The following is a 21,366-nucleotide window of genomic DNA, read 5'->3' as shown; positions in this document are numbered from 1 at the left end:
TTTGTATGTATACAATAAAAATAACCCACAGCAGTGAATTTCAAAGTGCCTATGTTATTAATAGTTTGGTTTTTTTTATCACTAAAAAGGTTTCAAAAAAATCGAAAAATTTTAAGGAAAACAAGCCACCAAGTCAATATACTTATATACAGCAAAAAAAAATCACCGTACCAACTTAATAAATAACACTTTTTTTATATTTTACAATGTACTTTAATTTCAATATAATTATGTACTTTTTTTGACATAGATATAACCATGTATAATATAATATATTATATTATAAAATATTCGTTTAATAATTATAAAAAAAATAGCATGTCAATAAGTATTTAATATAATGAATTTGAGGTAAATTGTAATTTAAAAAAAATTTATATTTTGAAAATTTTGATATTTAAACATATTAATATATAAATAAAAATTAAAGTCAAGTATCTGGAAATGTCTTAACATAAAATGAAAAAAAAAATTATTTATGTATCATAGCCCGTCTAATTTGCCATCGTAAATCATTGTGATTTTTTTCACCTGGCACTTTATGATTCTGCCACTCAGTTTGGTAATACTGATGTAATGACACTGGATCCATTTGTTTCCTTTTTAAAATCTGAGAATATTTGTTTTCTCCTGAAATCATACACTTATAAGGTTAGACAATAGGAATTTTTCTATAACTATAAAGTATTGATTAATTTAAAATGTTTATAAAACATTATATTATAATTATGTAAGTATTAATTATGTATATAGACACATTTTCCATCTTACTTGTTTTTTTATTCTGTAAATCTGTTTGAATACCTATTGTTGATGTAGCTTTAGAACATATTTTTGTTTTCAAACTTGGCCGTGACAACCTTTCAAAAACTTCATTTCTTTTTTTATTACAGCACACACTTTTACAGTTGTTATTAGGTGGAATATCTTGTTTGTCTTCTAATAATTTTTTTTTTCTATTTAAATCATCATTAAAATTTCTTTTTTCTTCAACTAGAGTTTTTTGTTTTTCATACTTGATAAGTTTTTTCAAATCTAAAATTAAAAACATAATGCAAAAATTAATTAATTAAAAAAATGTTTTAATTTTAGATTAGAATATTAAACTACAGTTATTATTTTTATTATTTAGAAGATCAAGATTTCAACTTTTGATGATGTATATAGAGATGAATAAAGAGGTTCATGATGCAATGGGTCTAAATGAGCCGACTAGCCGAAGAAGAAAAAAACTTAACACATAAACAAATGTAAATCTGAAAACTAAAAAACTTTAAAATATATCTGTATTAATGTACAGAGTACACGTTCAATATTTACATCATAAATTATTAATCTACTTATTTGTAAACAATTATAGTCTGTATAATATTGGATTTTATAATTAATTAATAATGTTATACATTTTATGTTTTAGTTAACCATAGATATATTATGCAGGATTTTGTCTGGTAAAGCAAATATTTTTAAGTGGGCCAATAAATAATAATACAATAAGCAGTTTACATTGCTGTCATTAATTCCCTCATTGAAACATGCGTATTATGCGGAAATTATCTACTAGTATCATTTTGATTATACAACATAGTATTATGGTCTTATGCGCATAAAAAAAAATAGAATAGGTAATATTAATAATAATAATGGTTATTGCCTGTAAATATGATAATAAGGAAAATTAATTGTGTCTGTATATATTATACACATTATATAAGTGACTTTTACCATTGATAAAATAATGTTATAGTTTTTCATTTGTTCAATATTGAAAATTCATATTTTAATTTTATTTAAAGTTTTAAGATTCATTTATACAAACTTTTGAACTTTTTTAATAAATACACAAAATTAATTATCTATGTTACTTTTTTTAAGAACTCATGTTAATATTTACTTTTTAAAGTTTTAAAATATACTTGTACATTAATTATTTATATGAATTAATTTTCATTAAATCAATGCAATACTATCATATTGTGCTCATAAGTTATAAAATAATATAAAAAAAATATATATTTTTAGTATTACATACCTTTCATGAATTTCTGAAGTAAATGAGATTCAATATTTTCATACCCTAACTCTTTAAGATGATGTAAAACTACAACTTGGTCCAGTTCCATCAAAAAAAAGTTGTGTAATGAATCTTAAAACAGAAGATAAAAATCTAAAACATGCAAAATATTGAATTATTAAATTTCAAACGTTTCAGTGAATAAATACATAACAATACATGTAAATATTTACTATATATATATTGTACACTTAAAAATTACTAATTAGAACCACCAAACACGGATTAAAAATTAAAAATTCATCTAGAAATACTTATTTCACAGAATAAAACAATTATTTGAAAATTTGAAAAAAATCGTTATCTGTTATCAATATTATTTTATTCTGTGATATTACCACACTGAACTCCATATCATATTGGCTATAGATACTATGTATGAAATTTCGGGAAAAACATAGCTAAATATATAGTTAGGTATTTAGCCATGGGTAAAAGTTGTACCCCAATCACGATTCCAGATGATCGGTATGCTGATAAGTGTTATCGTTCGAAAAATTCTTATTTTTATTACTTACTACTTAATACTATCAGGTGACAGGACGGTATCGAACATTATTATTAACATTACAATTTACAACTATTCCCAATATATTATTTTGTTCATTGTTATTGCTATTACGTATTTCGTAATTTCGTTAATTTACTTGTCTATGACTTCGACTTCCAAGTAATTAAAAGTTTCTGCGCTGTTTTTGTTCGTTTTATTTTATCAAATCTAATCATGTCTGCAATTAAGTTTGGTAGCCACCTAAAAGAACTACGATTGCACTTATGTCAGTCATCTGCTTCAAGCAAAGGAGTCCGGTTGGTTTTTCTGTTGTATATTAAACAATATTTATATTAACGAAACTTTAATTTACAGGCAGTTTGTTGAAAAATACTATATTCCATTGAAGAAAGCTAATCCAAAATTTCCCATATTAGTTCGCGAATGCAGTGGTGTGGAACCCAAAGTGTTTGCTCGTTTTGGTGAGTATCATTTGACTACGTTTTATTAATGGTTAAATCACAATGAAAATAATAAATATTACTCAAATTGTGGTTTTTGAAGGATAAATAAAGGTCAATGGTTAATATATTAATTTTATAATTGCCTATATGTATCTGCATCTTTTACTAATTGTTCATACATTAGGAACAAACCTATTTGCTCACATTAAGTGGTTTGCAGTATTATCCAAAATTAGTTCAAAAATTATTTTTGTCTATAAAAAACCTAATAATTTTTCTTATTTAGAATTTGGACAAGAACGAAGCGAACAACTATCCGATCAATCAGCAGACAATGTACTTAAAAAAATAGAAGGATTAGTAAAACAATAAAACTTTGGTAAAAAAAAAAAATAATATTATTTTAATATTATGTACATATTATAAAAATATTATACTAATATATTTCAGTTTTTGTAGTCTGTTCAGCAATATGATATTAAATATTTTAAATTTAATTTAGACTAATAATTTTAGTTCTAAACTATTAAAATCTTAAATATGAATAACATCTTGTTTTCTTTAAAAAAAAATATATTGTTTATAAATAGTATTCTATTATAATTATTTATAGCAAAATGTGAAAATAATTATTTATCTTAAAAAAAATAATCATCAACTAATTAGTGTTGTTTAGGGCACTATTTAATATTTACCATTCGTATCATAATTAACAAAAAAACAGATTATCAACTGAGTCAAAGCTATTCAATAAATAAATACTATGAATTACAAAAAAAAAGACATATCCCAATTTTGTTTGGAAAATATTCAGCATAATATTATAATATACGTTATAAATATATTATATACCAAATATATCTCTTTAATACAAAATTATATTTACTTCTCTTTTTAAGAGTATAATATATTTTAAAAATGAAAAATTTTGTTTGAAGTTACCCAAAATAATTTAAGAGAACGCTATACATGTTATATCCATGTAAATATTATGTAACAGCTAATTTATATTCAAAAGTTCACATCTAGCAGTGTTAGTATAAAAATTAAAGTAAATTGACTGATATGAAACTTAATGGTAAATTCATTATCCGTGTTCATATGATGGTTTTTTATAATAGTTGAATTTTTTAGCAAGTTGTGAAAATTATTAAATTACACTATATTATGAACAGAAAACTTGCTAAGGCCTATTTTATTGTACTTGAGTGTTTTTGGTTTCTTTGGTTGAATACAAACGTGCCTCTCCGACAATGGCACGTATGAACTTTATGTAAACTAAAAAGCGTACAATGTGCGTCCATGTGAAACAGGCCTTAGGGTCTGTATAAATTATCAAGTCTATTTATTTATTTATTTATTTTGTTCTAAATGAGCAAGCCCTATTATAATTAATAGGTCTATGGAAATACTTATACAGTTGTTCATATTATGTGAGATTTAATTTTATAGATTTTAACTTTTATTTTAAAATTTAATTACTTAATAAAAATAATAATAGAATTCTTAGTACACTTTTTTCACTTACAACTTTTTATTTTAGGTGGTTAATTAAAAAATACAAATAAATTTTAACTTTTACTTTTAACTATGATAATTACTTTTGATACCTACAAACATACATTTTCCTTATAAAAACATGTTCATCAAGTATAGAGGAAATTAATGAGAGCTATAGTTTGAATTAGTAAAGCAATGTGTATAAACAAAAATTAGCTATTTGATAGTAATTTAGTATATTTTATTAAAAATGTCTAATACAATTTGAATTTTACTACTTATTTAAATTTGATTTATAAGTTTACAAATGCTTGATATAATTCTAAAGACTCAAATCCTACATGTATTTGAATTATGACATTAGCTGGTATCATGAAAACTTTTCCTGGTGATAATGTCAACTCTTGTGAAGCATTTATTTTACCTTGACCATGAATAACAATAATTATAGAAGCAACATCTCTTTTCAACAATTCACAAACTTCATCTGCAGGAATCTTAAAAATATATATATATTTATAAGTTAATAAATTATTTTTTATTTAATTTTTTGTATTTTAAAGTACTTTAATGCAAGCCAATGCAAAATCTGGAACTGGAGGTCTAAAAAGTGTTGTATAAGAGTTTTCTTTGACTCCGCAAAACAACTTGGATTCAGCAGGTGCTCCATTGAAATTTAACAACTTACATAGTGTCTTTACATCAATATATTTTGGTGTCAATCCAGCTCTTACCACATTATCAGAACAAGCCATACATTCGACACAATCTAAACAAATATATTTTTTATAGGATCAATAGAGTACAAGATTGATAGTAAATTAATAATCGATTATCTTTTAACCTCTAAATACATATTATTAAGCATTTAATTATAATAAATTTAAATATTAAAGAAATCTGACCACCATAAATGTAAGCATGCGGTTCGTTAGCTCCTAAATATATTGCTTGACCAGGTGAGAGTTGAATATAATTTAAAAAATATATGCAGAAACATCCAACATCATTTGGAAACCAACAATCAAGTTGATTAAATAGTTTTGCTAAGAATACATTTTTTTTATCATCACCTGTAATATAATTTAACTAATTTAAGTACAGTGAGATATACTAAATAATAGACATAATACATAACTTTAATTACAGTTTATTTTTTCCTCATTTAAAAAACCATAAGTTTCTTAAATATTCTTGAAACCCCAATAGTTAAATAGTTTTATTTAAACACCACTTACATAGAGATTGCAACTTTTTTTTATGACTGTTAAGGCTTTGGCTTATAATTTCTTTTTCAGATGTCATTAGCTTATAAAATATGTCCTTAAGCAAATGTTGTGAATTGGTTGTATCTTTTTTAAATTGATCAATAAGGTCATAACCAACAATCATTTGAAATTCTGGTATTTCTAATTGACATAACATGGTTCATTACGGTTAAATTTTATTTTGAAAATATAAAAGTACCTTCCAAAAAAAATTTTATTTCAGAATATGGACGGAAACCACATAGTGCTTCAAAGTTACTTAATGCAATAGCCATTTCTGGTTTATGATTAGAATCCTGATATATTTCAGGGTATTGTTTATGTAGTTCTTCAGCATAATCCTAAATTAATTAGATAAAAATAATAATGTTGGCACAGCTTATTATTATATATTTTTACCTTAGATGGATGCACTTGGATGGAAAGGGCTGAGTTTATAGAAAGAATTTTCATTAAAAATGGTAATTGATCACCAAATTGTAATCTAGATTTTTCACCTAACACTTCATTGTTACTCTTTATCCAGTCACTCAATTTCTGCCCGGAGCTTTTAACTAATGAAGGATTTTTATGAAGAGCACCCATCCACAACTCAGCATATAATTGTTTTTCATCTATAAAATCTATATGTTGACCAGCCAAACTTAGACGACTGACTTCACTTGCAAAGCCTTTTTTCCCCCATAAATAATTTTGAATACAACATTGCAACTCAAAAACTTCGAGCATGATTGTAAAACTTTATTGAACTAAAAAAAAAAATCAAGTTTTGTAAATGAATATAATAATTAATCACTATTCACTACAGTTCAATTAATGATAACAATAAAACTTACATAATAATACAATGAAACTACCTTGGCTGAAGAAAATATTTGATAGTCGAAAAGTCAAAGTCAAGTAAGTCGGTAAACGTAAAAATGTTAAATGACCAATTAGGTATTTAGGTTATGACAGAAGTTTTTGTTTTTAATTCGTGCCTTAAAACAGTTAAAACATAGATGTTTAGAAGTAGACATATGATTAAATAAATAATTTATTAATTAGTTTTGAGTAATAATTAGAGACATATCACTTGAGTTAACACATCATCAATACATACTTTAATAAATATTAGATTACAAATTTGACTTTTATTATTATTAGATAATTTAGTATTGTACCTAATCTGTTATGTAGAGAATGAAATGATATAATAATTATGCGTAATGTATTTTTATTTAATAGGTATTGTAAATAAAATAATACAATTTATATCTGTCAGGTTGCATGGTTGCATACCTAATTAATAACCTATTCATATTCAAATTATTTTATGATAACCACGATTATAGATAAAAAAAATGTTTGATTACATAACACCATTATGTATTATTGTTTGTTCTTTGGTATTATATTTCTGTGATATAATAGTGTTAAACGCGGTTTAAAATTTATTATACATAAAAAAGGGGCCTGTATTATTTGTTCCACTAAATATTTGTTCCAAACTAATCGCAAACATTCCCCCTCCCAGACTGTTTTAGGTGAACTATATAGGACATCTACACCTCAAAAATAGGATTTTTTTCATTATACGTAATGAAAATATAAAATAAATATTTACATATTTATTCTAACATTATTAAGATCCAAATAGTAATCGATACCTAGTAGTTTGAGGAATAAATATTTATCGGAACATTGTGTTTTGTGGAACAAATGGTAAAATTAGGATAAAATAGTAGTTGGAACAATAATATAATGTGCATTATCTTGGCTTGTTCATCTTAGTCATAGCAAAGAACAAACGTCATAGGTACCTATTTTCATAATTATCTTAAATCGTGGTTTTCGCAGAGCCTAAAGAGCTAAAAAAATAAAAAAATTGATATCAATCACTATCACTCATAGTTAATAAATATATATTTAATAGTTGTATTTATTTTCATTTATTATCTATGGATACACCTTGGTTTTTACACTTGAGATACATATGTATTCATATAGATATATGAATGAGTAATATCAAGTAATATTTACTGATAAAAAACAAAAACAGAATTAGTAATACAAAAACATTGTTTCCATAATTTTATTTTATTTTCTCATTATCTTTAGTAGTTTTATTTATCTAAAAAGTATATTATAACCCGAGTCTTTACTATTAGAATTTGAACAACTGGTGAGTCATAATTGTTAATTATTACATGTCTTACATTATTTAATTTAGTTAATGTACCTATAGGAACATAATGAATTAAATATTAAACTGTCACAACAATCGAAGCGATTGACCTTATTATTATTAAAAATTAACGTTCTCGTAGTAAACAAATTTGGAATAAAAACCTACAGCAGTATGCCGTTGGAATGGTTGTTTGGGCGTCGTATGTCGCCCGATGAAATGTTGAGAAAGAATCAGCGTGCTCTCAATAAAGCAATGCGTGATTTAGACCGTGAAAATATGAGAATGGAACAGCAAGAAAAGAAAATCATCATGGACATCAAAAAAATGGCTAAAGATGGACAGATGGTGAGTCATATTACATATTATATTCTATATTTTTTGTCATAAGAATTAATGTTATTAAATTATCCTTGAAAACATCCCTGTCAAATTACTGGTAAACTGATTATATTTACTAATTACCTGGGCATCAATGGTTGTGCAATATTTATTGTTTTACCGTTTTATTGAACTTCAGGATAGATCTTGATAAAAGAGTTTAGAAGTATTAATTATAATTAACACGTTGACTGCCATATGACCACCGGCAGTCATCTGTAATTATCAAATTGTATACATTTGTGACCACCGGCTCCTATACTTCATCATTACTACCATGCTACATGACCACTGGTGACCATAAATTAATTTGATTTTATATTATTAACTGTTATATAATATAGTTATTATTAGTTTCACTCAGTGATATAAAAATATTACTAATTTTTTTTAAATTATTAATCAAGTTTTAATTTACAATATTAAATTTTAATTTTATGACTTATAATTTAGAACATGTTTAAATTTTAAAATGAGACTAAAATGAACAATTTCTTCTTTTCTTTATAATATTGTGTTAATGTTTAATCTGATTAATTTGTTTTTTAAATCTGTATTAACCTATGAATAATGGATTTTATGTATGTTTATGCTTTCAAATAAAAATTTGATTAAAACAAAAAATTCAAAATTGTAAAAAGCAATAATAAATTTAAGTACCAAGGTACTTAATATATATTTTTTATTTAATCAATAACTATATGAGTCTAGTCTGTATCCTAGTAACCAAATTATACATAATATATGTATAAAAAAAAAGATAGTTCTTGGTACTTGTACAAACATAAAATTTATAGTAGCACAACATATTGATAATATCATGCACAGTTATAAATAATAATTTTACTTAATTATCTAAAAGTCGATATATTAAACCTTGTGAATGTAGTTATTTTTTTATTTAGTATTAAACTGTATTAGTAATATTATGTTCAATAATGAAATCAATAAAATCAAAAACAAAGCGTGTTGTTCCGCCCTTTAGTTCTCAATCACGACAACCAAACACAATTGTAGCTGGTCCTCCTCGAACACGCTCATGTCAAACACCAATTGGAAATACTGCATTTCGCCGTTATTATGATAGAGGTGACTTTATGTTGTCTGTCGATAGTGGACGAGTTATGTGGAAAACATCATTTGAAAATATTGATTATCACCATTATTTACCAATTTTTTTTGATGGATTGCGTGAAGTTGCATACCCGTATCGTGCAGTAGCTGAGCGTGGAGCTACAGATATGCTAAAAAATGGTACACCAGATCGTATACTACCTGTTGTGCCCCAATTGATTATTCCAATAAATTAGCTCTTAACACTGGTCATCCAGATGTAGTTATAGCAACATTAAAAATGGTACAAACCTTAGTAACATCGGCTGATATGGTAGGGGAAGCTCTAGTGCCTTATTATAGACAAATATTACCACCCCTCAATGTATACAAGAACCTTAATAAAAATACAGGTGATGGCATTGATTATGCTCAATATCAACAAGAAGATGTTGGGGACTTAGTGAATAATACTTTAGAAATTCTTGAAAGACACGGAGGAGCTCATGCTTTTATTAATATCAAATACATGATTCCAACTTATGAGTCAAGTGTGGCTAACTAATAAATTACATTTAAATATAGATCTTAAATATTTTAATTTCACACACTGATTTATTATTTCCTTAAAAGTATATTTTAGAAATCTAAGTATCTATTAGATGTTTGTTAAATAGTTTAGATGAATATTTTGAGGATTTAGGAATCGGTGAAAATCATGGCTAGAGACTTAGTAAGAACAAGACGTTACCAGAAGAAATTTATGGTGATGAAGGCTAATATACAAGCAGTATCTTTAAAAATACAAACGCTTAAATCACAAAACGCTATGGGTCAAGCAATGAAAGGCGTAACTAAAGCAATGCAAAATATGAACAGGTAAACTTTTTGTGTTCATTATCTTCCTAATAATAATCATACAGTATTGTCAAATAATTGTTATTTTTAGTAACAAGTTTATGTTTATTGAATCTTGTTAATAAATATTTTCATAATACTAATATTTCTTATACATAATCCACAATATTACTTTTAACTATTTTATATTTTAATAGACAGTTGAATTTACCACAAATTCAAAGGATACTGCAAGAGTTTGAAAAACAATCTGAAGTGATGGATATGAAAGAAGAAGTTATGAATGATGCTATGGATGATGCTATGGAAGATGAAGGAGATGAAGAAGAAACGTATGATTAAATATTTTTTTGTAATTATAAAATATAAGGTCTGAAGATATGTGTTTATCTACTCGCTTTAAGGATGGCCAGACTTATTTATACTGAATGAGCACATTTGTTGGCTTCAATCCCTTAATGTTAAATTAATAATCTTATGTAAATTGTTTCTTGAAAAATTTGGATGAGAAGTAAAGATAGTTGTGTCAATTAAATGCCAGTAGTGGGGAATAGGGATAGATGTTAAGTTTCTATGCGTTTTTATTGAAGTTGCTGTTTTTAAACTGTATAGAGTGTAATATTAAATGTTAAATGTATGTTTAATACAGAAATAGAACTAAGTTTTACATTTATGTGTCATCAATGAAATTTGTTTGTAATACCTTTAGGCTACAATGATTGCAAAAATCATGCTTATCCACATAATTTTTCACTTTCTTTTAATCATTAATTAAACTGCAATTATTATAACATTCATAACCAAACATTAATTAATTTAGTAGGGAAATTGTTACATTAACAATTTTGTGTATCTGGTTGATAAAACAATCCATCAATTGCAACATAAATGATAGAATTTAAAACTATTATATTGTGAATTTCACATTTTAGTACCTATTGTATATCAGTATTTTATAATAAAGTAATTACCAACATTATTAATAAAGATGAAAATATAATTTACATATCATATTTTACAAAACTTGATACAACTACATATGTGGCCATTTTTAAATGAATATCCAAGTATTAATTAAATATATTAATATACACAGTTGTATTCTTTAGACCTTAACTATTATATGTTATTAGTTATTACCATTATTTTAATGCTATTTATCATAATTTTTAAATATTTATTTCAGAGATCAAATTGTAACACAAGTATTAGATGAATTAGGTCTTCAGCTTACAGATCAATTGTCTGGATTGCCTTCAGCTTCTGGCTCAATAAGTATAGCAGCCACTGGAAAAGTACCTATTGTCGCTCAAGATGGTGGAAGTGGTGGTGGTGCTGCTGCTGCACAACCAAATGATGCTGATGCAGATTTGCAAGCTAGATTAGATAATTTAAGGCGCAAGTGAACAATATAATTTGCAAACCCTAATGCACACATAATATTATATACAAACCTACTTGATTGTAAAAATTGTTAAATAATAATCTTTATTTTATATGCATGATTTTAATATAAAATATATATATAAATATATTTTTTTCATTAATAATAATTAATAAATATTATGGAAAATTTAAAAACATGTATATTTTGGTAATTTAAAATTATTTATTCTAAACATTAATATTTAATATAAATGAGATCGAAACACTACAAGCATTTTGAATATGGTAGTCTAATTATAATTAATTGAAAATAATCATTCCAATACAATTGATTAATGTTTTATTTAACTGTGAATATATATATATAATTAATGATTTTATAATTTGTTATAATTTAAATTGTGTCAGCCTTTGTTCATTTTTACATCATTAAAGTTACAACCACAAATAATTAAGATAAAATCATTGATATTCTTATTCTTAAAATTATTTAAATTAAGCAATTTAAAAACATATTATTCTTAAGTAGAATTATTATAATTATGTGTAGATTATAGGACAAATATTTAATATTACATTAAAACAATAATGGTAAGGTATAAACATTTTTTTTTTTTTTAAAAAAAAAAGATATATTATTTAAGTTGGTAAATACTTGCGATTTCATCATACAAAAATCATACTCGTTTAAATGTTTGAGGTATTTTCTGATTTCCATGACAATCGAAATTGTTGGTAAGTATGGTGTTCATTAACCTACACGGTAGGCACTATGCATTTACGTAGTTCGTAACACAGAAATTGTGTACCATATTATAGCCACTAATAATACACAAATGTCCAACGTCTTATATGATATAACACAATATTACTTATAATGATGTAATAATATTATAATAACATAGCAAGAGGTATGAACGTATAAGACGATTAACTGGTTCGGTGTCGTCTAAAATGTATAATTTTTGAAATTTGGATTGTCCGTGTGCCACCCAGTGGCCTTTGGCCCGAACTTGTAAACGAGCCGTTTGCCTTGTACTGGCAACAAGACACCAGTTTTGTAATAGTACCGCATGGCTCTGCTGAACTTCTCGTAGTTCATCCTCTCGTTGCGCTTGAACTTGCCCCACAGCTTTGCTACCTTGTCGCTTTGCACGAACCTGAACCTGCCCTCCTCGTAGTTCTCCCAACATATGTAGGTCGGGCAGTATTGCGAGTTCAACAGCAGATCCCTTATGAATTCCCATATCCTGCTCAGTTTGGGTTCAGCTTTCGACCGTTTCGCCTTCGTGCCGCGTGGCCGCCCCGCTCGTTTTTTCTCTATTGACGAGTTACTCGCTTTGTAAAATTCATCGTCTGCGTCTGCGAACACAAACATTTTCACGTTTTAATATAGTTGTTGCCGTTCATAGAATCGCAACAATCACAATTTCTCCTTTAATAACTATAATTCATTTATTCGATTTTTTAATTCTAAAAATACTAAAAGACCGTAATTTCAATTTTTTAAAGATTTTTGTATCTACCTGGTGACGGTACAAATTTCTGCTTTTTTTTTAAATAAAAACCTCCCATTTTTATGAAAAATTATTTAGTGGATAATTTTTTTGAAAATGTTAATGTACGAGTTGTTTTTACTAATTCTATATTCAAACAAGTAATTTTACGATTACTAAAATGTTTATGCTGTAGGTAAATTATCTAAGTACCTAATAAATTTAATCGGAATCGAGACTTAAAGGGGCGCTTGATGCTCAAAGTCAAAGTTGAATGCTCCCCCTCTATCCCAAACATCTTCTTGCCGAGTCCATAGGCCATAGCGAGTAATACAATGTATTATATACAAACTTTTGTCTTAAAGTATCTACCTAATATGGTGGGTAATAGACAATTCTCATGTGACGGACGGACGTAATCGCTGTCCAGCGAGTCGTACACAAGCACGTGCTGTGGTTGTTCGCAGGGTGGAGATTGCCACTGTAGCACCTGATGATAATGCTGTTGATCAGCACCAGTCGTCGTTGGATCGTAGTATGCTGGTTCTTGATGGTCATTGCAACTTCCTACTGGGGAGGGGTAGTCTTCTTTCAGGTTCATTAACACGGTGGCGAGATCTATTTCGTTTTCGCTGTAGTTGGTCGAGTAGCCACCGTCATAGTCCCACTAAGATAATAATGATAATATTATATATAGATACGATGCACATTTAATACACATAATAATATCATATATTTTAGTGTCTGACATTGATACAATTCATTCGCGATTGTTTGATTAATATCAAACATAATCGCTCTTACCCCAATTTTTCTTTAATTATTAATTTAATCAAATTCCTATTTATAAAATGTTTAAATTTACTTAAAGACTATATTTTCAATGTTAGTATATTTCTTAAGGAGGGTTTTGTCTTCCTGTGTTAATATACAAACTTTTTTTCCAAATTAGATAGATTTATATAATTTGATTTTTGTCAATAACTAACTAACTTTTAGTTTTATATTTTTAAACTATATATGTATGTTTCTATAAAATATATTTCAACTTTACCTGTGACGATAGGGTATAATCATCTGGCATACAAAATTCATTCGATTCGTACGTATTTGCAAAGTTCACATTATTCAACGCCCACATCCTTAAAACATATTATTAACATTTTATTTCAATAAAATATTTGGTTATTATAACGATATAACGAATATCAAACGTATAAATAATAGCAATTAGAAATATAATAATTTATATTAGGTAGGTATGTCGAAACTCGAAATTGTACAATATATATACCTATTTAACCTAGCCCTAGGTACCTACTTACCTATCATAATAGTTAATAATAGTAATACAATAGTAGTATGTTTAATGATTAATTAAATTTATTAATTAGGTTATTAAGTAATAAGTAGGTACTTATATTATAATGTTTGTAATAAATAATATTCTTCCTAATAAACATCTGTATCTACTTATTTTCAAATCTTTGGTTTTCTAGAATAATAAAATATAAATATACGGTCTTAATTAATATATTCTCTTTTTCTTTTAATAAAGTAAACCTATTTTGATATCATATATTGATATATAGGCTCCGCCAGGAATTTTATCAGGGGTGCATCGTCCATACTATATACACTGATTTCTAATTATATTACCTATATATTATATTAAATTTATTATAATAAATAATATAGATAATTATGCAAAATAAAATATTTTCAATACCATTCAATTTTTTAATTTTACTTTTTTGAAAAGCCAAGTGGTGCAATTGCACCCCCTTGCACCTCCCTCGTGGTGCACATAAATATTTATATATTACCAAAAAGACTATCATGTCCATTTATTTTCGTCCTGTTAAAATATTTCCTACATAAATACAACACGTTTTTATATAAATATTAATTGATTTCCTCTTCTTATGTGGGACCTTCATATGTATTTTACTTTCAAATTTTCAATAATATATCCAATAATAGGTAGGATAGTAGTATTATACTGGTATACATAAAAAAAATACATTAATAGTAAATATGTATAAATTTGAAATCATATAACACTTTTATTAATTAAAATTGTTTTATAATTTATACTTATATCTTAATATAACTATTGATTAGACTACTAGAAGTTTAAAATGTTAACATTTTTTTTAAGTTTATAAATTCTTGTTTTTTCACCAAATTATAGATTCTTGTTTATTGCTAATTTATAGGGTAGATTTTTAGAATATTGAAAAATTATCATATAAATATAATAAGATCATTTAACAATTGAGAACACTAAATCTTTTTGTTCAAACGATTTAGAAATGAGAACGTTTAAAATTCACAAAGAATAAGTCACCGTTTACCCAAAACTAAATACAATTAAAATTTGAGATCAAATTTACACGCAACTTTTCATATAATTTAATTGGGCATTAGAGCGTTGAATATTTAAGCTGAAAATTTAAGTATAACAAAAAATAATAATAATATGTATTGTTAAAATATGTTTTAATAAAATGTATAGTAAAAATGTTTAATCTTATAAAAATATGGATGTATAAATAATAGGTAATAGGTTAATAATTATTAATTATTAATAAATTAATAAAGGTTACTCATACGTCAATTTCTGGGTAGCGTCAGCCAATATATTCTAAATATTTTAATAAATTAGGTACTTAAATTTCGTGTGTATTATATATTATATTTATTTTTAATGTTAATTATTTTGATTTTTTGTTTTTTTTTTTTCAGTAATTTTTATTTTTACTTTGTTTTAATATAGCTCATTAACTCTATAAACGTATCTTTGATTTTTTCATGAGTTTATGACTTAAGTTCTTGACCAAAAAATTACTAGAGTTATTTTCTTAAGTTAAGAGATTTTTTGTATACATTTTGAAGTTGATTTTTCATATTTATCTAGTCTAGTAATAAATATCGTGCATAATATCGCATATAAAAGTAATAAAATATGGAACTGTTTCTTTATGATTATATTGCACATTTACCAATTCAATGTAGAACCAATAATAAGTATATATTGTTTTATCAACCATTTTTAAGGTAGGTTAGTAAGTTCATTGGTTAAATTATTAAAAATAAATATTAAATTTTTTGTGAATCATATAAGCCTTTATACTTAGTATTATCTAATTGTACTGTACTATTATAATACACTGATAAAAAATATGTATTCATTTATTAATTTCAAATTTGTAATTTTAAAATTAGAAGTTTATATAATAGAAAAATTATATTTAATGCATTAAAGTTATAAGTCAGTATTTTGATTTAACGTTATGTAGCATATAGGGATGTTGTCGAATACATGCTATGATTAAATTAAAACTTGAAAAATTTCCTTTTTGTTCTAAATTGTAAGCTTGATAAAAAAATCAGTTTCTAAAATGACATCAATTGATAATATCATCTCTACCAACATCATATAATATGTTGGTAATCAAGTTGCTTTAACATTAAATCAACAAAAATGTACTTATTATAGTTATATATTTTTTTTTGTAATAAAAAGACTAAAGCCCTGGTTTCCTACAACCACACACCCGTGATCACGTAAATTTTGCCATAGTAGCGACCGCTGCGTGATCATGCAGCAATAGGTACTGTGGCAACATTTGCGTGATCACGGATGCGTTGTTGTAGAAAACCAGGGCTTAAGGCCAGTAGGTACCTACTATAATATTGTAGTATAGATATACCTATTTATTGTATTAGGATGGTGTTTAATCAGTTTTCAAATTTGATGTGTATGTTTAGTGCGGGAGAAGAGGTGGCAGCAAGGGTCTAATTATTTATTTATTTATTTTTTTTTTTTTTTTACTGCAACGGGTAGATAACAGGAGCTATAAATACCCAAATTATTTTTATTTTTACGTGGCTTTGAAAATTTGTCAATAATATTGTGTTTTCAATCAATTAATTAAAAAAATTCAACGAGTTTTACAATTTTTAATTTTTGGTTTAGAGTTTTAGACTAGTTTATTACCTGTCCCTATATATTCCTCACACTGGTTGCAATAATAATTCTTTTATAATATTTATATTGCACGTTATGTTATGAGTTTAAATTATTATACTGCAGATTGTTGTTTTTGAAATTAATTAGCTTTTGAAGTACCTAACAACTAAGACAATTACATTTTGTTTATTTTTAACTTATTATTAACTATTAAGCGAATCTAGGTAAACAGAAATCTGCCAATCTGCATTCAATAATATGGATTATATTTTTTATTTACATGAACCTAATATTATGCAGTAGATTTGTATGTAATGTAGTATTTAAAAAAAAAATAGTAAGACTGGGGTTAGTGAGATCTGTGTTAAATAATTTTGCAATTGAACATAGTTTTTAAATCGTTTGATTGAGCTGTATTTAATTTTTCCCAATTCGGAAACTTTTTATAATTTACTCTCATTATATTTAGAAAACTTAAAACGTTTTCGGCGTTTTGTTTTTGGATAATTAAATTCTCTTGCAATTATAATACATTTTACATTATACATATAAGTATAGAGTATTCATGCTTATGTTTGTGAGAGAAAAATTAAAATTAACAAATTTTTTATAATTTTATGGAAATTTATTCTTTTAGTAATATTATTTGAAGAAAATTAATATTTTAAATATTAGATGAGTAGAAAAGTTCGCTACACGCATTTTGATAGAAATGAGAAATCTATAATTCTTATTGGATGAACATTGACTACGATCTAATAATGATATAACATATAACAAATACATCCTATACGTATAACATAATTTCCATACAAGTTATGATGAAGAATAAAGATTTAAACACGTGTATAATAGTATACATAAATACATAAATATTATACTACAGATTATATGTGAAAAAAGTGTGGTATACCATGTGCGTATACTCTGAAGGCTACAGCAGGGGTGGCCAACTTTAAAAGACTTGTGATCGACCTCTGAGGTTTTTTAGGTTGTCGCTAGCAGATTATAATACACCATTATATTTTTTATTATCAATTTAGTCGCATCGTATGTATACATTTTTGAATACGAAATAAAAAAATCATTAGGTTTTTAAAATAATTTTACTAATTAAACATTTACAAAAGCCTAATATGATAATTGTATAATAACTACTAGTCATAATATACTCATATGTAAATACATTTTGAATTAATATATATTATAATTTTGTTGCAGGTACTATAAAGAAATTTAAATTACAGATTCTCTTAAAATTTAACGATTGTTAAAATAGTCAAAAATATATAATATATAATATTATATAATATATTACAAACTCCAATGCAAAATGTTAATAGTAATTAGTATAAGACATAAATATTAAGGATATGTATAATACGTACATCATTTTACAATTCCAACCTAGCCACCTAGGTGTTAGGTATTAGGTATAGGTAACTTATAATTAGTAATTATATATAGATTACAGATTTCAATTTTTTTTTAAATTATCTAGTGCTTATATTATTGTTATCATCATATTAATCAAACTTTCTTTAAGTAAATTAAATATCTTATTAAATATCTCATTAAAATATTTAACTTTGATGGTTGACTTAAAATGATAATGAATAGGTAGTTTTCATTGTAGGTACCTATTATTTAGAATATACCTAACAGTTGAGTATATACTACAGATATGTATATTTTTGGGGGGATTTAAGGACCGTTTTAAACAACAAAACAAAAAAATTGCTTAAAAATTTTTAGGTAACTTCACTATCATGGTTAAAATTAAATTTTTAGAATTTTAAACAGAATTTCTAAAAATTAGTATTTACAAACAGTGGTACCTACACAGTAAATCCTCATTACAAACAGAAAGGATTTCAATTTTTTAAAACTATTATTATTATATAATTCGAAGACATTTTAAAAAATAAAAATTTTGAAAAAAGTTATATTTTTATGACATAAATCTAGTAGCAAAATATTTTTCTGAAAACATGATTTTAGAAATCGAATTTTGAAAGAGTACCTATAGATAATTATTTCTTACAATGTTCGGTTAGTGCCTGATAACGCTAACTGGAAGAATTTATCATGAGTTAACCGATAGAATTCTACCGGTTAATTTTAACCGACACTTAACCGGACATTGTAAGAACGGCCTTTAATGAGCAAAATATGGTAGACCAACATTTGCCGGTTATTTATAATTATATGCTAATACTTAAAACTTATTAACAGAATAATCATTCAACATTTTATTTTTATAAACCAATAAAATATGAAAATTAAAATATTAAAAATATATTTTTTTTCAAAAATGTAAGGTTTGTAATGACAGAATTCTGTGACAAAAATATCTTCTAATTTCAAAAAGAATCGAGATAGCAGATAGCCGATAGTTAATGACTAATGAGTGTTTAAAATATGTCTTACGGGTCTTCACCGTAGTAGGTAGATAATTTGGATATTTTATACAATGCCCAGAGTATATTGGGCAGTTTAGATAATTTAGATACCTAATGAAATATAAATGTCTGATTTACACATTATATTATTTATATTTAAGTAAAATTATCATTTCTACTACTTAACATAAAAAATTATTACTTTGATATAGTTAAACTTTTTTTGTAGATTTTGATGTAATAGTGAAGAACGAAAATTATTATACTACACATATTACTTCTTATTCTTCACATAATTTTACAAAAATGCAAAACACGTAGGTAAGTGCAAAATATCCTAAGTAGCTGAAAATTATAATTTATTGTACTTAATACAAATAATATAATATTGTAAATTGTATATTTATACTTTATTATCTAAACTGTCCAATACACCCCCTAAGCATTGTACATAAAATGCCAAAATTATTTTTTTTTGTTCATAACATTTGTATAGTTAAAAATAGTACCATGAGACAAAATTAATTTTGTGGTAATTCATAAATTTATAACGATAGGTCTATTAAATATTTACTATTAGGTATTGTGTTATATGATTGTTTATAGAATTGATAAAATTGTCGATTTAAGTTAATAGTTTTTATGTTTTACATTCATATGAATAATAAATATTTGAACAATATGTCAATATATTAAATATATAATATATAGGTAATATACTAATATGGTGTAATATTAACCATTAGATAAATAAAGTATATCGTATATACTATATTATACTATATATACTATACATCATATATATATATAATATTAAATTTGTATATACATACAAATTTAATAGAAACTTATGATTTTATTATTAATTTCAAACAAGTTTTATGGATCCTAAAAAAAAAAAATTAAGAAACAAACTATCAAATTAAATTGTATCGATAATAATCCACACTTCTACTTATGTATAATCTGGTTTCATTAGCTGCTGTATTGAAATATTCAGTACCTATATAATTATTTTTATGTACTTGATTATTATCGGTATAAAATACGAAATAATAGGTATGTGTTGCTTAAAATTTAATTTTACTTACATGAATGCTTTTGTTACACTGTTGTCGAAGTAATATAAATTTGTACAACTGATTCTATACAGATATTGATTAAACACACTTCGAATAACGTATCTAATATGATATTATTATGATGCACATTTAAACATCACAAATTTTAAACAACACAAAATATATTAATATAATACTTTTAGTTAATTTATAAACTGTACAAAATCATGTAAATACGCATGTATATATTCCATAAGACGGACGTAGTTCTTTCTATGGTACACTATTTATCATCACTAACTTTAACTATAGTATATAGCTAAAAGATTAACTGATCAAGCTCACCGGTTCCTGGTCCATATCGCGACGACCATTGCCCCTCTACTATTCCGCGTCCTTGGGCAAATATTATTTGTGACCTGACCTAATGAACATGAAAAATTTCAAATGCTAAATTTACTATAAATTATTTTCAATAAAAACAACAATGATGCTATTTTTTGTAACTATTTTCGTTTATTATTACTGGAACTTCAAAAAAATATATTTTTAGTATTGAACTTAAAAACTGATTAATGTTGAAATATCTAATAATCTATGTAAAAATTTAAAATTCACATATACTAATGGAACTTTAAGTTAAATACTTCTGCAGAGTCAATTAACATACACCCGCATATTAATTAGTCTGTAAACAGATTTTTAGGAGGGGGATTTATTACCTATTTAATGTAATAAGGTATATTTTTTAACATAAATACATAATAAAAAAACTATAAATTTAGCGTTT

At 25.3% G+C, this 21,366-nt stretch overlaps 6 protein-coding genes across 11 annotated transcripts; 3 read left to right on the top strand and 3 right to left on the bottom strand.

Annotated features, from left to right (window-relative positions):
• Positions 1-264: 264 nt before the first annotated feature.
• Positions 265-2,368, bottom strand: LOC114124637 (uncharacterized). 2 transcript variants are annotated; one of them, XM_050199359.1, is made up of 4 exons: positions 2,234-2,344; positions 2,033-2,167; positions 772-1,035; positions 265-630 (listed from the first exon to the last, which is right to left on the bottom strand). In XM_050199359.1, the coding sequence occupies exons 2-4, from the start codon at positions 2,121-2,123 to the stop codon at positions 473-475; spliced, it is 513 nt and encodes a 170-aa protein (XP_050055316.1). In that variant the 5' UTR covers positions 2,124-2,167; positions 2,234-2,344; the 3' UTR covers positions 265-472. The 2 variants fall into 2 exon arrangements, with proteins under 2 accessions (XP_050055316.1, XP_027843750.1); XM_027987949.2 differs by having other exon boundaries at positions 266-630; positions 2,248-2,368.
• Positions 2,369-2,495: 127 nt separating this feature from the next.
• LOC114124639 (NADH dehydrogenase [ubiquinone] 1 alpha subcomplex subunit 2) lies at positions 2,496-3,620 on the top strand. The gene is made up of 3 exons (XM_027987954.2): positions 2,496-2,881; positions 2,940-3,046; positions 3,315-3,620. The coding sequence occupies exons 1-3, from the start codon at positions 2,799-2,801 to the stop codon at positions 3,398-3,400; spliced, it is 276 nt and encodes a 91-aa protein (XP_027843755.1). The 5' UTR covers positions 2,496-2,798; the 3' UTR covers positions 3,401-3,620.
• Positions 3,621-4,740: 1,120 nt separating this feature from the next.
• On the bottom strand, positions 4,741-8,701 carry LOC114124641 (mannose-6-phosphate isomerase). 4 transcript variants are annotated; one of them, XM_050199289.1, is made up of 9 exons: positions 8,621-8,701; positions 8,429-8,560; positions 6,633-6,776; positions 6,196-6,545; positions 5,996-6,137; positions 5,767-5,937; positions 5,434-5,601; positions 5,095-5,297; positions 4,741-5,025 (listed from the first exon to the last, which is right to left on the bottom strand). In XM_050199289.1, exons 4-9 carry the CDS (start codon positions 6,523-6,525, stop codon positions 4,822-4,824), a joined length of 1,218 nt encoding a protein of 405 aa, XP_050055246.1. In that variant the 5' UTR covers positions 6,526-6,545; positions 6,633-6,776; positions 8,429-8,560; positions 8,621-8,701; the 3' UTR covers positions 4,741-4,821. The 4 variants fall into 4 exon arrangements, with proteins under 4 accessions (XP_050055246.1, XP_027843757.2, XP_050055256.1 ...); XM_027987956.2 differs by lacking the exon at positions 8,621-8,701 and having other exon boundaries at positions 6,654-6,776; positions 8,429-8,600; XM_050199299.1 differs by lacking the exons at positions 8,429-8,560; positions 8,621-8,701 and adding an exon at positions 6,960-7,071.
• On the top strand, positions 8,138-11,836 carry LOC114124634 (charged multivesicular body protein 2a). The gene is made up of 4 exons (XM_027987946.2): positions 8,138-8,311; positions 10,101-10,276; positions 10,453-10,587; positions 11,442-11,836. Exons 1-4 carry the CDS (start codon positions 8,138-8,140, stop codon positions 11,659-11,661), a joined length of 705 nt encoding a protein of 234 aa, XP_027843747.2. The 3' UTR covers positions 11,662-11,836.
• On the top strand, positions 8,170-10,005 carry LOC114124636 (parkin coregulated gene protein-like). The gene is given in 3 exon segments (XM_027987948.2): positions 8,170-8,311; positions 9,330-9,643; positions 9,646-10,005. Coding segments are annotated over 3 exon segments (642 nt in total). The 5' UTR covers positions 8,170-8,300; the 3' UTR covers positions 9,963-10,005.
• A 111-nt stretch (positions 11,837-11,947) lies between the features above and the next one.
• LOC114124633 (ETS-related transcription factor Elf-1-like) lies at positions 11,948-21,021 on the bottom strand. Of its 2 annotated transcripts, none has more exons than XM_050199325.1 (4): positions 20,922-21,021; positions 14,192-14,279; positions 13,510-13,804; positions 11,948-13,003 (listed from the first exon to the last, which is right to left on the bottom strand). In XM_050199325.1, exons 1-4 carry the CDS (start codon positions 20,948-20,950, stop codon positions 12,591-12,593), a joined length of 825 nt encoding a protein of 274 aa, XP_050055282.1. In that variant the 5' UTR covers positions 20,951-21,021; the 3' UTR covers positions 11,948-12,590. The 2 variants fall into 2 exon arrangements, with proteins under 2 accessions (XP_050055282.1, XP_027843746.2); XM_027987945.2 differs by lacking the exon at positions 20,922-21,021 and adding an exon at positions 20,607-20,895.
• Between the last annotated feature and the right edge of the window lie 345 nt (positions 21,022-21,366).

This window comes from Aphis gossypii, chromosome 1 (genome assembly GCF_020184175.1).
Source record: "Aphis gossypii isolate Hap1 chromosome 1, ASM2018417v2, whole genome shotgun sequence".
Taxonomy (NCBI): Eukaryota; Metazoa; Arthropoda; class Insecta; order Hemiptera; family Aphididae; genus Aphis; species Aphis gossypii.
The sequence above is the reverse complement of the archived record's forward strand: the minus strand, read 5'-3'. Positions and strand labels throughout refer to the sequence as shown.

Excerpts from the sequence above, each read along its gene's own strand:
- LOC114124637 (XM_027987949.2), bottom strand. The coding sequence starts at position 2,123 with ATGGAACTGGACCAAGTTGTAGTTTTACATCATCTTAAAGAGTTAGGG. Across the intron at positions 1,036-2,032 it reads ACTTCAGAAATTCATGAAAG|ATTTGAAAAAACTTATCAAG; the intron begins GTATGTAATACT and ends TTTTAATTTTAG. Across the intron at positions 631-771 it reads TTTACAGAATAAAAAAACAA|GAGAAAACAAATATTCTCAG; the intron begins GTAAGATGGAAA and ends GTATGATTTCAG.
- LOC114124639 (XM_027987954.2), top strand. The coding sequence starts at position 2,799 with ATGTCTGCAATTAAGTTTGGTAGCCACCTAAAAGAACTACGATTGCAC. Across the intron at positions 2,882-2,939 it reads GCTTCAAGCAAAGGAGTCCG|GCAGTTTGTTGAAAAATACT; the intron begins GTTGGTTTTTCT and ends TTTAATTTACAG. Across the intron at positions 3,047-3,314 it reads CAAAGTGTTTGCTCGTTTTG|AATTTGGACAAGAACGAAGC; the intron begins GTGAGTATCATT and ends TTTCTTATTTAG.
- LOC114124641 (XM_050199289.1), bottom strand. The coding sequence starts at position 6,525 with ATGCTCGAAGTTTTTGAGTTGCAATGTTGTATTCAAAATTATTTATGG. Across the intron at positions 5,938-5,995 it reads AATAAAATTTTTTTTGGAAG|AAATACCAGAATTTCAAATG; the intron begins GTACTTTTATAT and ends TATGTCAATTAG. Across the intron at positions 5,026-5,094 it reads TTGCATTGGCTTGCATTAAA|ATTCCTGCAGATGAAGTTTG; the intron begins GTACTTTAAAAT and ends TATATTTTTAAG.
- LOC114124634 (XM_027987946.2), top strand. The coding sequence starts at position 8,138 with ATGCCGTTGGAATGGTTGTTTGGGCGTCGTATGTCGCCCGATGAAATG. Across the intron at positions 10,277-10,452 it reads GCAATGCAAAATATGAACAG|ACAGTTGAATTTACCACAAA; the intron begins GTAAACTTTTTG and ends ATATTTTAATAG. Across the intron at positions 10,588-11,441 it reads GAAGGAGATGAAGAAGAAAC|AGATCAAATTGTAACACAAG; the intron begins GTATGATTAAAT and ends TATTTATTTCAG.
- LOC114124633 (XM_050199325.1), bottom strand. The coding sequence starts at position 20,950 with ATGGTCGTCGCGATATGGACCAGGAACCG. Across the intron at positions 13,805-14,191 it reads ATTATACCCTATCGTCACAG|TGGGACTATGACGGTGGCTA; the intron begins GTAAAGTTGAAA and ends TTATTATCTTAG. Across the intron at positions 13,004-13,509 it reads TCTATTACCCACCATATTAG|ACGCAGACGATGAATTTTAC; the intron begins GTAGATACTTTA and ends TTGTGTTCGCAG.